At 36.7% G+C, this 18,636-nt stretch overlaps 2 protein-coding genes across 9 annotated transcripts in view; both read right to left on the bottom strand.

Annotated features, from left to right (window-relative positions):
- Positions 1–287: 287 nt before the first annotated feature.
- On the bottom strand, positions 288–4,085 carry LOC110830224 (zinc transporter ZIP3). Of its 2 annotated transcripts, none has more exons than XM_022064867.2 (2): positions 3,826–4,085; positions 288–3,544 (listed from the first exon to the last, which is right to left on the bottom strand). In XM_022064867.2, the coding sequence occupies exons 1-2, from the start codon at positions 3,989–3,991 to the stop codon at positions 2,439–2,441; spliced, it is 1,272 nt and encodes a 423-aa protein (XP_021920559.1). In that variant the 5' UTR covers positions 3,992–4,085; the 3' UTR covers positions 288–2,438. The 2 variants fall into 2 exon arrangements, with proteins under 2 accessions (XP_021920559.1, XP_021920560.1); XM_022064868.2 differs by having other exon boundaries at positions 3,641–4,084.
- A 3,276-nt stretch (positions 4,086–7,361) lies between these two features.
- The window catches only part of LOC110830221 (uncharacterized), a 29,900-nt gene continuing 18,625 nt past the window's right edge, over positions 7,362–18,636 (bottom strand). For 6 of the 7 annotated variants that reach the window (XM_087355899.1, XM_087355897.1, XM_087355896.1 and 3 more), the window contains 7 exons: positions 17,652–17,797; positions 16,910–17,013; positions 14,951–15,050; positions 12,383–12,525; positions 10,057–10,239; positions 8,535–8,644; positions 7,362–7,755 (listed from right to left, as the gene is read on the bottom strand). In XM_087355899.1, the coding sequence (XP_087212025.1) occupies positions 7,716–7,755; positions 8,535–8,644; positions 10,057–10,239; positions 12,383–12,525; positions 14,951–15,050; positions 16,910–17,013; positions 17,652–17,797 (826 nt within the window). In that variant the 3' untranslated portion in view covers positions 7,362–7,715. Of the gene's footprint in view, positions 7,756–8,534; positions 8,645–10,056; positions 10,240–12,382; positions 12,526–14,950; positions 15,051–16,909; positions 17,014–17,651; positions 17,811–18,636 lie in introns of those variants that run through there. The other variant, XM_022064855.2, reaches the window with a different exon arrangement.

Here is an 18,636-nt window from a genome sequence, read left to right as displayed (position 1 = left end):
CTTTAACTTATGCTGGAAGCAGTATGAAAGATGATGTTCCAAGTGAAACATGGAAACTGTGTTCTCATCAAATACACACAGGATCATTTAACAAGTATACACTGAAAGTAACCTAAATTTGAGGACCAGCATATCCATGACTGCTCTCTTGTATCAGATGTATGTCAAAAACATGTTTCCCAGGATAAAGATAGCTAAACCATGAGAAACCCCTCAATATATTTTCCAGGGTCTAGGAATGAATGGAATCTTGACTCACATGCTGATGGACAATAAGTTAATACTGATTTCAACTTAATACATGTATGTAACAACACCTAATTTTTGGTTTCTTTCAAATGTGTGTTAACACAGCCTATAGTATGTCCTTAGGATTCAGTCCACACAGTTTGATATATATCTCTAATACATAATTATGTACAAAAGAAAAGTAAGACTTCATGTTATCATGGCTGCAAGTAAGAAAATGGCAGCCTTCTGGGATATTGCACCATGCAGGCTTGTAGAAATTGACCAGTGTTTCAGAGATGCATACTGCCTCCATCATCAGGGTGACATCTGAAATGGCAGTCAACTACAAGGCACAATATCCAGATCTCTTTATGGAAATTTTAGGGGGTTACTGACTAACCATATATTGCACAAATGTCCTGATACAGCACTTCACACCTGATACTAAATTCACAAAGTATCAAACAACAGTTATGAGGATAACATTGTAGGATAAAGCTAAAAGGTACTACTTCTGTTTTATAGTCCGTTTTACTTTAAACACATCCATGTTTCCCCTTCAAATGCTTACAGTCTACTTCAATTTGAACTTTCAAATTTGCACGTGTCAGGTTGGGGACTACTGAATGTTTCAGTTATTCCTGGAGACATTTGGTAAGTTTATATGAAGCATTGTTTATAATCTGCACTATAAGCTGGTGAAATTTAATCAGAATTATTAACAGTAATGTTCATAAACACCAACATTTTATGTTTTGTCCTTGTAAAGAACAGTTAATTTTTAAGTTCTTTGGTTCATTTTAATAGAGCATATGGTAGGAACATTAACACAAATTCTAACTGAGAAGAAAATCTACTGGAGTGCTATGGCACTGGAGGAGTGCTGAACACTAGAAATATACTTTTCAAAATCAGGAATAGTCAAACCACATTGTGGTCTTACTTAATAAGGTAAACATTACAAATTAACTGTAACATCTCTTACAATATAAATATCAATGGAAAATGATATTACACATGGAAGAAAATTTGCCACTTTCAATAATTTCAAAATACTGCAAAATAATTGACTTTTCAAATATGACATGTCACAATTATGTGAGACACAAACAGCAATGAACTTCACAATGGCTATTAACTGCAATCTGCATTTTTCCAAATTCCATGTTACATCCACAAACTGATATCACAAAAAAACATGAGTGACTTCAACATATATACATAAATACATGTATACACACACACATAAACATGTGTGCGCAGTGGCCAAATTTGAGATCCCAAGTGGAAAACACCATTGGTGTGTGTGTCAGCACAAACGTCCATCAACCTAAAACTAAGAAAAATCAACTGTGTAAACTTCTTAGATCAGTGCTTCCCAAACCTGGGTAAATTACCCAAAAAGGGGTAAAAGTGGTTTTTCTTTGGGTAACGACACACCTCGGAATACACATTAAAATTTACTGTAAAACTGTAGAAGTAGTACTCTGAAGAAAGGGATCAGTCATTGTGCACCGATACTCTAAAACAGTCTAACAAGTATTTATTTGCTATTTAATAAATATGCCATACGCTTGTTATTAGATTCAATAATTATTGCCGCGCTCGCATGCACGTGGAGAATTGAAAAAATACGTCTACATGTAAACCCCCCCCCTAAACTAAAGTCAGTGAGTCTATTTGTCTAGTCTAAACTTTAGGTGCAGTGTGTTGCTAGCTATGGCGGTGTGAGGTATGTATCGCGCTGGCTGTGTTTATAAATCGTACCATACACAACTGGAAAAGGTAATCTTCATTATATTATTTTTAGTTTATTTAAAATAATATCATTTACTTACATTGGGTAAAAAGGGCTTTCTGATAAGCGGTTTTGGGTAATGAAGGAAAAGGTTTGGGAAGCAGTGTCTTAGATGAACATGTACATACTTGTGCGTAACATCTAACTCAAATAATGAAGTTTTCTCTGGTCAAAGAGGAATAGACATCTGATGTTTGAGAAGTGCTCTCTGTCTTCGAAACAGTAAAATTCCATTCCACTATATGGACTTCTGAAAACTAATCCTGATTCATATCAGGGAGAAATGTTATCACCTTTCCCTTGTGATGGAGCTTCTAGAAAGCTGCACCAAGACACAGCTCATAAATTCAAGGAAACTTAATCAAAAAGCTCCTGATATTATAATCAAACTTAACATGAAATATCACTTTCAGTGATCTAAAGCAAAATTTACAACAGCCATTACCATAAAACCAATGAAGAAAAACATTATTTTCAAGAGGCAACACTTTCCTCCAGATAATTCTTCTGGAATAATTTCCATAAAAGTAACATGAATAAATATTCCAGCAGCAATTCCCTGAAGAACTGCAGAAACACAGGCTCCTAGCAAGCCTGGAGCTGTTCTAATCAGGAGTCCCAGTAATATTCCCACTGGTATACTGCTGGTCACAATCAAGATGTACTTCAAACTACCCAGCAGACCCAGGTTCAGTTTGGCTATATTAGCTCCTAATGCAAGAGCAACTAACATTTCATGAAGCAACACAGCTAAAAAGAGGTGGAACACCTTGACTTGATTTGTTTGAAGTCCTAGTGTCACACCTTCAAACAGAGAATGAATGCTCAGAGCCAGTAATAATATTAAATGACGAAGACCTGTTGCTTTGCTGGCAGCAAATGATATATCACAATGGGAATGGCGAATCATATCTATAGGTTGCATGATTTGTGTTTTGCTTGGCCCACAGTGAAAGTTATGGGGTGACAGTGAAGGTTTTGATACTGATATTTCATTATCTTCACACAGGTCTTGGTCTTGGCCATCCAATTCCAGAAGTCGCACATATGATTCATCATCACCCATTTGTCTTGAATCTCCACTGATTCCGGCATGAGATATGCAAACTGCATCTTCACTTGGAACAGTCTGTTTTTCTATCTTATAATGAGTGTTGATAATCAAATGCTCTACAGTAAATATAAAAAAGAATCCAATTATAATAACAAATTCTGACAGTGGGAATGATGTTGTAATTTTTGCATTATTCAGCACTTCTGTGAACTTTTCGTGAACATACGGAAAGAGTCCTAGGAAACACATTCCCAGAAAAACACCACCTGCTATGCAATTGCCAAAAGAGATCCATGTGCTCATTCGTTCATTTATGTGAACATTATTTTTCTTCCACACTAAAAGAACTGGTATAATACTACAGAATGTCATTGCTATGAAGAGGACAACAAGGCAAATAACTTGAAGAAATATTACTTCCATCTTGTTACCTTCAAACTGTTGCCTTCGATATGAATAACCTATAACGAGAAAAGGAAGCGAATGTATATACATACAAACGACTTTAACCATAATAGATCTCTGCATGGTTACAGACATTCAAAACTGTTACTTACTCAACACCACAGGTAAAAGTACGATTTACGATAAGATATAGTTATCCTTTCAATATCCGACAGTCGGTACCAGATATCATGTTCTACCATAACCTATATCCCTCAGATAGCAATAGTCATAATGGTTCTCACCCACGTACTCATCTTTGGAATGTGATTTAATTTCGTCTCTTATAAAAAATTACCTTTAAACAGTACTTCACAACATACATTCCTGTACAATTTAAAGTATTTTGCGTAAGAAAAATAACTACGACGACATACAGAAAATAACATACAAGAATTATCTAAACACCAATGTTGGCAACCCCTATGTACCATCGACAACCTCACGTTAACTTGACCCTTCATACCATAATGGACCGTAACATTTAAGATCAACAAGAAGCATTACATTTGTAAAATTTTAAGAATCGTGACATTAAATTTCGTCAACCGCATGCAGTACTGGATCATGATTTTCATGATGAATATTCAATATTCATTTATTAAAATTAAGCACAATATACCAGTATATATATATATATATATATATATATATATATATAATATAAAATTTGTCGTCAAAAAATGACGTCATCAACAATGTCACCTTATATTTATTTACATGGCATTGTTGGGGAACACAACAATGCCGAGTAAACAAATATCACGCTTCACAACAACGGAGTCAACAACTACGAAGCCAGTCACATTATCACTACTCCAGAAACAGCACATCGCATTATTGAATATTGACTGAAAGTTGGCCTAAAACATCAGAAAAGTGAAAGAAGACGTTATCAAGTATTTGAATTACCAACTCCAACAAGGTAAACTGATACTAATTCGATATATTACGATTACGAAAACTATTATGAGAACTGACTTTAAGATCGATTTTAAGACGAAGATTTGCAAGGGTGGGGTTGGACGTAAAAAGTTGACTGAACAGAAACTGTTGGCGTTTTAAACACTTGACCAACCAAGTGTTTTAACCCCCATTCGGGAGGGTAGTTTAGTTTCTTCCTCAAGGGTTAAAACACTTGAATGAGACACTAAACTAACCGCCCCGAAGAGGAGGTTAGTTTAGTGTCTTACTAAAAATTTTAAAATGCAATCCCCGGGGGTTGGTCAAGTGATTTAACCCCCCATTCGGGTGGGATAGTTTAGTTTCTTACTCAAGGGTTAAAACACTTGAATGAGACACTAAACTAAACTAATGTCAAAAAATGACGTCATTAACAATATCACCTTATATTTGTTTATACAATGCCGAGTAAACAAATAACGCTTAGTACCAAGCCAGTCGCATTATCACTGCTCTACAAGCAGCACATCGTCTCCGAACAGCGACATTAGACTGTTTAAGGAATGGAGAAAACTGAAAGAAGACGTTACCAACACCAACAAGGTAATCTGACACTAATAATAATATTCATCCAAGTCATACTGCTCTTCAAGGGTTAAAACACTTGAATAAGACACTAAATTAATTAGTTTAGTGTCTTACTCAAGATTTTAAAACGCAACCAACCCCCCGAAGAGGGAGTTAGTCAAGTGTTTTAACCCCCCAATTCGGGGGTGAGGGTTAGTTTAGTTTCTTACTCAAGGGTTAAAACACTTGAATGAGACATAAACTAACCCTTCCGAAGAGGGGTTATTTTAGTGTCTTACTCAAGAATTTAAAACGCAACCAACCCCCCCGGAGGGGGGTTCGTCAAGTATTTTAACCACCATTCGGGGAGTTAGTTTAGTTTTTTACTCAGGGGTTAAAACACTTGAATGAGACACTAAACTAACCCCCCGAAGGGGAGTTAGTTTAGCGTGTTACTTAAGATTTCAAAACGCAACCAACCCCCTAGAAGGGGGGGTTGGTCAATTGTTTTAACCCTCAATTCGGGGCGGTTAGTTTAGTTTCTTGCACAAGGTTGGTTGCGTTTTACAAACTTGACCAACCCCCCCCTAGGAGCTCCGAAAGAGCGCCCTGCTCTAGTTATTATAATAAATTTGTGATTTGTCGTCATCGTCGTCAAAAAATGACGTCATTAAACAATGACACGTTATATTTGTTTACTCGGCATTGTTGTACCAACTCAAGATTTTAAAACGCAACCAACCCCCCTTCTGGGTGGTTGGTTGCGTTTTAAAATCTTGATCAACCCCCCAAGGGGTAGGTTGGCCAAGTGTTTTAAACCCCCATTTGGGGTTGGGGGTTGGTTTAGTTTCTTATACGAGATTTTAAAACACAACCAATCCCACCGAAGGGGGTAGGTCAAGTGTTTTAACCCCCCATTCGGGGGGGGGGGGGGGGTTGGTTTAGTCTCTTACACAAGATTTTAAAATGCAACCCAACTCCCCTGAAGGTTGGTCAAGTGTTTTAACCCCCCATTCGGGGGGGGGGGGGGTTGGTTTAGTCTCTTACACAAGATTTTAAATTGGAACCAACTCCCCCGAAGGAGGGGTTGGTTGCGTTTTAAAAACTTGACCAAACCCCCCCCCCCCCCCCCCCCAACGGGTGGTTGGTCAAGTGTTTTAACCCCCCATTCTGGAGGTTGGTTTAGTTTCTTACCCAACATTTTAAAATGCAACCAAACCCCCGAGGAGCTCCAAAAGGAGCGCTCTGCTCTAGTATTATAATAATCAGCAGGAATAATGACTACAGCATAATCCATAGACTAATAAAAACAATCATCGCTTAATGCCAAGCTACACATATCGAGTTTAGTGACTGTCTTTGTGACCTCACACAACTAAATATGTGAACTAAGCATCGTTTCTCAGCTTACGGTACGCATACCACTGGTGGTACGCGAGCCAATGTTGAGTGGTACGCAAACTAAGTAAGAAAATCAAAAGATAATATTGATATAAGTTTTCCCTGAACACATTTGGTTAGTGATACGCCAGCGAAAAAGAGAACCCCTGAACTATAGGAAATAAGATTGGTTGAATTCTTGCATGCATGTAATGTATTATATATCTAAACCAACATTTTAAAATGTGGCGATAGTTAGAATTTTTGACACTATGCCTGACAAATTTAATGTTGTATCCAACGAGAAAATGAAATATCTTCAACATATTAAAATGTTAAACAAATTTCGGACTCCACATGGTGAATGGCCATCAGTGCTAATCTGTAGGCTATCATAATTATATTAATAACAGCACACTTGTAACGTTCTGTTGAAATAAACAGGTGAAAAACTGTGATGTATACTGCACACATTACATGTACTGAGTAATTTGATATACTGAAAGTTGAGGTCCTTTGTTTAAGATGTATGTTCTCACAAGAATCAATTTCTGGTGAACAAATGGATCAGTAGAGAACAAAGAAAGCATTTAAAGGAGTATGGTCAGGGGAATGAGGTGAGATCTGTCCTTGCCAATCCATTTCTCTCAAACTTGCTATTTTAAGAAGCTTATTTGTTCCTTGTGTAAATGTGAAGGCACTCTTTAACTTCTTGAAACAGCTCATTGGAACCCTTTCTAAATAGACGTAAGGATTCCTACATATCTAGGTTCGCTGGACTGTCCCTTGCATGTTCAATAACCATATTAATTATCAGATATGTTAAAAAATAATATAGTACTTTATAAAGGTACATTAAAATAGGCTACTTTGTTGTGAATTCAAATAAAATGTTTGAGCGACCTCTGGTAAGTAATATAGTAAATAAGTGGGATGACTTGTAATACTTACTGGGAAAAGGGAAATGTGATTACAATGAAAATATTCACAGAGTACAATTTTATTTTTGACTATTTATATTTTAGTATTTCCCTTGAAAATAAAAAAGGTTAAAAAGTATTTTATGAAGACAGACAACAGAATTATTTTGTAATACTTTCTAGACTAAGCAAATAAAATTCTATACATAACATTCCTTATAAGTTAATGTAAAATATACAACATTCCTGTCTTTACAAACACTGTACCACTTATTTTGATTATTGGTACTAATCTAGCAGTTTAACAATTATTATTATTATTATTATTATAGTCTCTGAAAGACATACACTCTGCCACACATATTTATTTAAAAAAATATCATTTTTGAGAAACTAAGCAAATCTATTGTTATTTGGTTCATTTCAGAACAGTAGCATCACTCATAGCTGCAATCCACCTGTAACAAAAAAGTATTTATGAAACAGATACCCTTATTCCTTCTCATATACTAGACATTTACAAATCTGGTGAATCATGGAACATTTGGTGACTGAAAAAAGAGGGTAAAAAGGTTTGTTCTTTAATATTTGTCCCGATTAAGCAGTGACCCAATTAACCGGTATCTACTGTATATCCGTAATACACTGCGGCTAAATGTGAACAGAATTCAAACTGTTCTCAAAAGGTGACAGAAGGTTAGCAATAATTTAGAAATGTAGAAGGCAAATACGTCCCGCGCCGTAGCCACGCTGTCTGAGGCATCATGCATTGGACCGGCGATACGGAATGCGCACTGGTTCGAGTCTCGGGGGAGAAGAAATTTTCTCGTGAGCTTTCGACCGGTGCCAACCCGGCATCGTGAGGAAATTGGGGAGCTACAATGAGTAGCGTAATCTGGTCAGGAAAGTTAGCAATGGCTGGGGGTTCATCATGCTGACCACACATCACCCTATATCTGGTTGGATGATCGTTCACCTCTGCTTAGGCATGTGAACGTGAGGCCAGCAGTCAAGCTAATCGTCGGCTTTGGCTCTCTGGAGCTGTTACGCCACAGATTTAATTTTTTTTATAAGGCAAATACAATCCACACAGTAAGACTGTAAAGTATGAATCAAATCTACATGACTGCAAGCAAAGGAGAACCACATGGGCAAAATTTACTACACACTAGATCACTGCAACAAATGAGGTTAATATAGGACTTGATATACCTCACGGACTGTGACTAACATTTACCTGTTGGCCAAGTGTTCACTGTCTGCGTGGAAAATTAGCGGATGCTGTCCAGGATGTGCCAGCTGGAATACTAACTTAGCATCAATGCCTTCATACAGTTGAAAGTGCCTCTGAAACACAGTATACACATATTAGTTTGTCCAATAATTTTGTGCACTACAAATATATAATATACATGGTAAATACAAGAACCGATAAAGATTTTGGAAAAGGGGGGGGGGAGGCAATATATGAATATACTTGAAATATATATAAAAAAAACAGTAAAACAGAGGGACATAGTTTAAATGACACATATGCCAATTGTATAAATCACATCTTTGAAACTGTATGGATGGAGTATATGGATTGGTAAAGTTTTGAAAATAGGAAACAATTTTACTGATCATGCTTCATGGATAATACTGAATATACATAGAGAAAGTCTATTTATATATAACTTCACAATTAATGTTTCAAAAGTTCAATTTAAAATATAGTAAATATGCCCTCTCATACCCGTCTTTGATATCTGAAATCAAAATATCAAATGATGTAACTCCATAAGTATATAATGCAGATACCTGAATATTCAAACTGAAGCATGAATATGCTTTAATATGGCTTTGAATTTTGAAGTTATTTTTATCCTTACATAAGCATGTGCAAATCTGTGCTTTCCAATGAGCCAGGTAGCTCAGTCAGTATAATGACTGACTATGGTCTGGACAATTGGGTTTGATCCCCAACAGGGGCAGAGGATTTTCTTCTAGCCCCTGCATCCAGACTGGCTCTAGGACCCACCCAGCCTTCTGCCCAATGGTTACTGGGGGTTCTTTATCCAGGGGTAAAGCACAGCCAAAGTGAGATGCTGACCAATAACCATCTAGTGCTGAGGTTCAGAATGAGTAGGAGCCTGTGTGCCTACATGGTGCAAAACAGGATAGCTTTACCTGTTCTTTAAGCGTGTGCTTTCCATTACTGTTATTTAGAGTCACACACAACAATTAACCACGTGTTAAAGAATGTAAATAACACTATATTTAATTTACTTTTTATTAGTATGATCAGCTTATTTAATGATACTTTATCGACTGAAGTTATTTAGCAATGAATGGAAGGATGATTTTTAATAGTGAATTGGGAAGTGTTTGGGGCTCATTTTAAGATAATAGCCCAACATTAACTGGAAAGACTGAGGAATGCTAAGTAAAATCTCAGCCAGCCATATCCTTGGCCTTAAGGCTGAGGACTTTCCTAAATGTGAAGGACTCTACAATGATAACTATGATTTGAATATACCAATTTTTACTGATACATTTCTTTTGCCTGCTCAATACAGAATGAAATACTCACAGGAATTAATCTTAGTCTTTAACTCATATAGATGTATAAATTGAGACAAGGACAAATATGAATAATTTTTAGTAAGGGCAAATACTCATAAATTGGTTAAAAATTTGTTCAAGCAGAACATATATATCTTGATAATACCAGTGAGGTGTTTTCTTTCAAGCTTTATACACACAAACAGCTATTATACCTCTTTCATTGGTTCCACTGCATAACCTAAAACAGGAATGCTTTCCAAAGCTACCACATCCTCCGAAGCCTTATAGACATACAGAACTTGTTCCTTCAGAACAAACCATAAACGTTTCCATGAACGGCGGGATCGTCGCTGTAGCCATCCACTCATCTGCGAACCAGTATCATTAGCAGTCACCTGGAAGCAAAACAATCAAGCAGAACTTGTTGACTACCTAACTATCTGGAAACTTAATAATACTTTGTTTTATCATGCACTACTTCTGCTCTACTGAACTACGAGGGTCGCTCATTAAGTAATGCCCCACATTTTTTTCCTCAGAATATATTTATTCAAGATGGCTGAAATTTAGTGACAATATAAACCAATGTTTCCCTTACACATACTATTTTTCCACATAGTCCCCATCAACTTGTACGGCTTTACGCCATCGTGGAACAAGTGCGTGCATGCCTTGCCGGTACCAGCTCTTGTCCTGTGCACGTAGCCATGTCCTCACTGCTTGAATCACGCTCTCGTCATCTTCAAATCTTGTTCCGCGGATAGCATCTTTGAGTGGCCCAAAGAGATGAAAGTCGGAGGGTGGATGGGGCAGCACCGTCCAACCCAATTTGGTGATTTCTTCCCGGGTTCTCGGACTTGTGTGAGGGCGTGCATTGTCGTGCAGGAGCAAAATTTCTGCTGGATGCTTGTGAGGCCGAGCTCGTCGGAAACGCTTCTTGAGGGTTTCAGGGTCCCGATGTACGCGTCTCGCACCTCTTGGCATTACATCCACAAGAATGAACCCATCACTGTCCCAAAAGACAGTCATCATGACTTTTCCGGCGGAGGGAGTTGTCTTGAATTTCTTCTTTCTCGGTGATTGAGGGTGATGCCACTCCATTGACTGCCTTTTTGTCTCCGGCTCAAAGTGGTGTATCCAGGTTTCGTCACCTGTAATGATCCCTCAGCATCAAAACGCTTCCAACAATTCAGAAGAAATTGTTTTCCTTTGAATCCTGTGGTCTGCTGTGAGACTTCGTGGAACCCATCTTGCGCACACCTTCGAATATGCAAGAGCCCGGATAATTGCAATTACACTTCCATTGCTGACTGAAAGCTGTTGGGCCAATTGTCGAGTTGTGACCCGCCGATCCTCACGAATAATGGCATCCGCGCGGTTCAACATGTCTGGAGTGGTGGCTGTGGCAGGACGCCCAGAGCGCGGCAGATCATGGAGCTCGGTTTCTTCACTTCCTGAAGCTTTAACTCTCTTAGCCCAGCGACCAACGGTGCTCCTATCGACTGCACAGCTTCCATACACAGCACACAAACATTTATGAATGTTCACCACAGTTTCTTTTTCAGCAAAAAAGAATTCAATTACAGCTTGTTGCTTGTAACGAGAGTCGTTCACAGACGCCATTTTAACAGTTCACTACAGCTCCGCCATTGGTTGGAATCATTTGAAACTCCGTACACGAACGCGAGAAACATCAAATCTCAAGCATGTAAAAGTACACTTTTCTATCTTCATTATTGGCTGAGAAAAAAAATGTGGGGCATTATTTAATGAGCGACCCTCGTACTTCCTATTTTTTCTCATATAAAGAATTCATAATGAAATCCTGTACTTTGACTAAGGCAGGTCATACACAAACAAGATGCATAAAACTGGTTTCATGGAACAAGTTTCAGCCAAACAATTTCTTGTTGAACAACACACAGGAGAAATCTGAGGTTCTCACAGTGCTGAAGATGATATTTTTTTCTGGGTTGTGACAACATGTAGACACCAACCTTAAAGAGAAACATACTTTCTACATCTCCAGGGCTGAAGATGGAACCAGTTTCATGTTACATCAGTTGTGCAAAATTGTTTCATTTAAGTAAGTGACTACCAATTTCAGAGAATACCACTTTCAACCAAACCACAGTTTTCAGTTTTATGAAAGTGATTACTCTGTCGATGAATTTCTAATGTTTACAAGTAAGTCGTAATTTATCTATTGTATATAATGGGTGGATTTATTTGTAAATTATCTCTACTTCATGTGAACCCTTTGTTTGTATTTTTGTGACATTTATATGACTTGTATTTGTATAACATGTATTGTATTATTATGACTTATTCTACATCCTATTGTCATCTGACTAACTTATGGATCCATGGAATGTAATAAAGATGTATGTATGTATGTATGTACGGAACCAGTTTCCTATGTGTATGACCAACCTAAGACCTGAAAACTATTTTTGAAAAATATTTAATAGAGGTTTAAATACTATTTGAAGAAATACCATACTACATTAGTTCCTCAGTAAACTCAGTGAAGATTACCTCTTTGAGTCGTTGTGGAATATACTTTTTTATTTTCCTTCCACTAGCTGGCCCAAGTTTCTTGAAATTATCTATGATTCTGACTGCATTTCCCAGCTCACGTTTCATTGCTTGATTCACTTCGGATGTTGGGTCCGTAGCCTCTGGCAGGGAGAAAAAAATGCACATTCAAAAAGGTAATACACGAAACCAAAAACAGCAATTTTGATTTATGTATAAGAGTAATATATTGGATGGAATACGAATAACCCATTTGACAACTGTGAGGCTTCATGCAGGAAAGAGGTCTGGCTTACATTTAGTCTGTGGTTGGACTCAATACATTTGTTTACTAAGTGAACACAAGACGAATAGTTATCTGTACAATAGAATATATTGTAACGGTCCAAATTACATCTTCTGCTGAGGTAATTTAATCATACTATTTAATTTCTTATTACTTTATTAATCTGAATTTGTTTTAGTTTCCTTTTCAACATTTTAACTTTTCTGTGGTGTTTGGAGTGTAATACTGGGATGGATACTTCCATTTCATGGCATCTACCCAAGTGTTTATTTAAGACAGAGACGTGCAAGGACCTTCGGTTCCCAGAAGTCTTGGTTTTTACACTAATTGTCATGAATTGGGTGTAGTCCCATGTGTCACACTTTGACATTTATGGCTTCAATATGTCGAAAGTCAGTTTGGGCTTTATGGTTCATTGTCATTCAGCAGACGAATGTTACTGGGCAATGCATTGTAAGGTGTGAGTGAGGAAATTTGAAAGAGCCAATTAGACACAAGAGCTGTATGCAAGTGACTACATCACTGGTTTTGAATGTTTCAAACCAGGAACATGACGCTTCCAGCAGCGTGTTAGTTTGGCATTCTACAAAAAACTTTGAACATTGTCGCATGTAGACATTCAAGTCTAATACAATTCTGAAATCATCTTCTTGTGGCTAGAGCCAGTTAATATCTGTATTATTCTTAACAAAATAAAGGAGTGTAAAATATTCAGCAAAAGTGGCAGCCTCCAGTTGTTGGCAGTTACATGCCGCGAACACCCCGGAGAGAGTTGAGTGTCTACCGAGGAGCCAAGCTCCTATCACTGAGCGGCTATACTATTCATAGACTTCAAGGAATCATATGAATAAGATAAAAGAGAAGTATTGTACAATATTCTCATTGAGTTTGGTATACCCATAAAACTAGTTAGGCTTATTAAAATTTGATTAGAAAAATTATAGTAAAGTCCATATAGGTAAACATTTGTATGACGTTTCCTAATCAAAATGGTCTAAAACAAGGAGATACTTTATCACCATTGCTTAACAACTTTGCTTTAGAATATGCAATTAGGAAGGTTCAAGAAAACAACGTGGGACTGAAACTGGTCTATGCTGATTACATAAATCTAATAGGGGATAACATAAATATCATAAAGAAAAACATACAAACTCTAATTGATGTTAGTAAGGAGGTAGATCTATTAGTGAACAGAGAGAAAACTAAGTATATGTTGATGTCTCATCACCAGAAAGTAGGGAAAAATCATAACATAAAGACAGCTAATGGATCCTTTGAAACTATGTCAAAGTTCAGATATTTGGAAGCGAACAGTAACAAATCAAATTCTGATTCATGGAGAAATTAAGAGCAGATTAAATTCGGGTAATGCTTACTACCACTCAGTTCAGAGCCTTGTCTTCTTGTCTGCCGTCAAGAAACATAAAGATTAAAATATTAAAAAATTATAATTTTATCAATAGTTTTGTATGGATGTGAAACTTGGTCTCTGACACTAAGGAAGGAATGTAGACTGAGGGCGTTTGAGAAAAGTGTGCTGAGGAAAATATTTTGACCTAAGAGGGAAGAATAAATAGGAGGCTGGAGAAAGTTGCATAATGAGGAGCTTCATAAGTTGTACTTCTTGCCAAATATAATTAGACTCATCAAGTCAAAGAAAATAAGATAGGAAGGCCATGCAGCATGCATGGGAGAGAAGAGGAATGCATACGGGGTTTTGGTGGGCAAACCAGAAGGAAAGATACCACTAGGAGGACCTAGATGTGGGTGGGATGATAATATTAAAATGGATCTAAGAGAAATAGTATGGGGTGGAATGGACTGAATTCATCTAGCTCAGGATAGGGACCAGTGGCAGGCTCTTGCGAACATGGTAATGAACCTTCAGGTTCCATAAAATGTTGGGTATTTCTTGAGTGGCTGAGTGACTGTTGACTTCTCAGGATGGACTTGGCTCAATGGAGTAAGTTATTGGGTTACTCATGTTAGAATAATTTGGTAAATCATGGAAAAGCTGGTTTATATTATAGGATCTATGGAGAATGGGAGGTTTGATTGTATTAGGATTAGCAAGTGAAGGTTTGCAATATTCAACTTACTGTTTAAATGTGTTTGACTGACATACAATAAAACCCATCTTATGCAATACTCTATAAGATGAAACCTTCATAACAAAGAAAATCCTGGGGTCTACTGAGCTACTTCTATAAATTACTACTTCTCATGCATAAAAATTCAAATTTGGATTCCTGTATTTTGTTATATGGATGTTTGCAGACCTTTAAGAAGAGTATTATGGCATTCTTCACAGACACGAGCTGACTGGAATCTCATGTACTGGAGGGGCGCTCTGAAGTCGGAGCAGTCACCACACACAACCTGAAAGAACACAAGACAAGTCTCTGTACATTTATAAAAGAAGTGGAAAAAGGATATCTCTAAGAGTTTTACATAGCCTTTGCACCACACTTTAAAACTATATAAAGACTTAATGAATAATATTCTTATACTATGTCTGTCTGTCTGTCTTTCATATTAAGATGGGGAACAATAGCAAACAAAAGAAATTTTATACTGTGGTAGGCTGGTAAATGTTACTATATCATTTTTCAGTTTTACAAAATTAAATTAATTCCAAGTTTTACAACAGTTTACATTTAATAAATAGAACCCTAGTTACACTGGTGCCTTTTTTTGGCACAATGCGACAGAACAATAATTCTGATCACAGGATTACAATAAAGTTCTTGTACTGAATTTTAAAATTGTGTAACTATCTTTTTAAACTCGACTTATAATAGAATGGATATGAAGAAACATTCACACAGTATCTAGCTGAACAGCACTACAAAGAATCTGGAAGTAAGATAAATGCAATGATAACAATATAAGTAATACAGATCCAGCTATAATTTCAATTACAATTATGTACTGACTACTACAAGTGCGTATATTTTGCAATAGCACGTGAAGTATTTGTTTAAATATGGCAAAAAGCAATTCGAAGGACTGTGGATATGCATTAACCTTTGTCATATGGGAATAGCAGTTTCAAATCTCTATATCACATTGATACCAGCATACTTAACTTCAGGTTTTCAGGCAACAGATTATTACTGTGACATACAGCCAGCTGGACCAAGCATAAGCTGTGATGCACAGCTGATAAAGGTTTGTAAACAAACTGGTGACAGCAACAAAGAAAACAGGTTTGTTATGTGCATTAGTAAGCAGCAAGAGAGAGGAAAGAGTACATGATATAAGTACTGCTAGTTGAAGGTATCTTGAGCATTATGTGAATTACAATGGTCACAGTTTAGGTTAAACTATAGGTCAAACAAACTATATTATATTAAATAGTAAAGTAAAGCATCCCACTAACGCCATGTAGGTGCATTGGGGGGAGTGGAGGTATAGCTCCTACTCTTTCTTGACCTCGGCACTAGATGGGGGTGAGTGGTCAGCAGCACGCCCCGACTGCGCTTTACCCCCAGGAAAGGATCTCAGTACCCATTGGACAGGAGGCTGGGTGGGCCCCAGAGCCAGTTTGGATGCAGAAGCTAGAGGAAAAATCCTCTGCCCCGTCGGGGATCGAACCCCGGTCGCCCAGCCCATAGCTAGTCACTATACTGACTGAGCTATCCCGGCTCTTTATATTATATTAAATAAAATACAGTATTTGCAACTGTACAACTAGAAACATATTATACATATCTACTCAATTTAATTGCAATGAAATGAATTTTCTTTATTATAGTAACACTTTGGCATATTTAAGTATAATTACTTCAACAAAGCAGCATGTAAATGCTGATGAATGATTCTCATTTCAAACAACCATCTGTTTGTTGCAACATTTACTGACATAGGTCTTCCCTGAGTAAACAATGATTCCAATGAATAAGATATGTTAAGAACCCTGTAAAAAGGAGCCTAATGCAGATTTGTACAGCAAATCCAAAAAAGAATTGTGTGAAATAAAATTAATTCTGTTAAATGAAAGGCTATGAATTAAAAGTGAAGATAAATTCTATGAACATATGTAATAGGCAACATTACAGTACTTTCAGAGATCCAAAGTTCTTGGCCTTCCTCTACCACTAAGTGCATGTGATGTATCCTATGCTAAATGTAAATTTATTTTCACAAGTGAATATGCACTCTCTTCCAAGTGACTGCATCAGATATAATTCTAAAGAAGTAAATACTTTAATAGAATAATAGGAAAGAGGTTAAACCTTTCCACAAGCCCGACAATGATGTCGCCGAAAGGTGACAGTGAACTCAGCAGTACAACACTGGCACATGGTGACACGGCTGTCTTGAATCCACACAGGAGCCTGGAAGTAAAGTAATGTAACATTTATTATTTCAACTTCCTGCCCAAGGTGTGAAAAATTATAAACTGAAAAATTACATTAGGTAAGAGGATAACCATACCTGCCAGATTTAATTCACAGACAGACATTTAACAAGTGAGACATCTTTAAAATAATTTAGCATAAGAAGAATGTTCACTACAAGCATGAGGGCAAAAATTAATCAAATATTATACATGTACTCAAGCTGCTGAGTAAATGGAGCTGTATACTGCACAGGAGATCAGGGTAAGTACATATCTTAAAAGTAGTTCGTCTACATTTCTGCATCATCAAAATGCATTTCTGATTTCAGCTCACTGTTTTGTATGTATTATAATTTTCCTTATTAATCAATCAATTTCTCTATTATGTTGCTGAATCATTATTTTTATCTTCTCATATTCATAATATAAAATAAATAAGTCCTTATTTACTGGCTGAATGAATTTGTGCAATCATATTTGGTTCATTTAAGGACAATGTGGCAACTACAGAGCATATACAGCACTTAAAGTGGAATGAATGAAAGTTTATGGTTAGTTCAAATGTTGGAAGATTCAAGCACAACTTATTTTAAGTGTGATCTTCGCATCTACTAGAACATCATAAATACTTAACTCTTGTCCAAGTCTGAATGGCTCTGACGAGTCTTCATTCTTTGGGGATGAAGTAATTTTAATGTTTTGGAACGATAACTGACGTGAAGTGTAGTCTGTGATAGCTTTGTGGAGAGCATCTACCCACTCCTGGCGTTCATTCAAGGAACTGAAAAAAAAATCTATAAGCAAAGTATAATTGCAAGATAATGGATGAAATTAATGTTTGAGAAACTGCATCATTAATTATTTTAAAGTTGGTCCAACTGTACTGGTCAATCATTACTGTCAACAAATCAAACCTGATTGAAAATGAGTTTTAAGAAATGTGCCTTTCTCTTTACAATGTTAGGGACAGTTGTTGATGTATACAGCATAGAAAATAAAATGTTCTATAAAGTTTTTTCATTGTGAAATCCTGATGCAGATAACAACAACATTTTATAATGGTTCTGAGACAGCCCTAAATAATGAGAGTATGACTAGTGGCACTAGTTACATTTATGTGGACACTGGAAAAAAACCATTAAGCAACAATATTCTTTATTAGATGGAGCACAGTTTTTGGGTAATTTCTTTTTTACCTATTGAAAATTAAAAAGAGGTCTGCCAAGAGGTGGAATCATGTAAATAGTCAAGGTTTGTTTAGTGACACTATCAACTGGAAGTTTATGGAGCATATATCATGAAACAGAAAGGATTGGTGTGAGAAGCAGTTGTGGCCTAAATCAATGTAATATCCAGATATTCAACTGGAATGCAAAGGAAAACCAAAGAAAACTTCAGTTAGGATGGCCAATACTGCTGCTAAGATTTGAATCATGTAAATCAAAAGTCATGTGTTTTATTGTTATTTGAATGCACTTGGAATTTAGCTGCTTCAGTTATTAAGTAAGTTCTGTAAATTTCAGTGTTGTAATTTATTTTTCCTCACATAAGTATGACAAAAAATACAGAAAGACATGTCAGTCTACTGTGAGCCAAGCTCCTTATTCAACTGGAATTAGG

Source organism: Zootermopsis nevadensis, unplaced genomic scaffold (genome assembly GCF_977971745.1).
Source record: "Zootermopsis nevadensis isolate Lab colony 2312 unplaced genomic scaffold, Znev_1.0 Znev_ptg000025l, whole genome shotgun sequence".
Classification (NCBI taxonomy): Eukaryota; Metazoa; Arthropoda; class Insecta; order Blattodea; family Termopsidae; genus Zootermopsis; species Zootermopsis nevadensis.
Note: the sequence above shows the minus strand (reverse complement) of the source record. Positions and strands in the feature narration are given on the sequence as shown.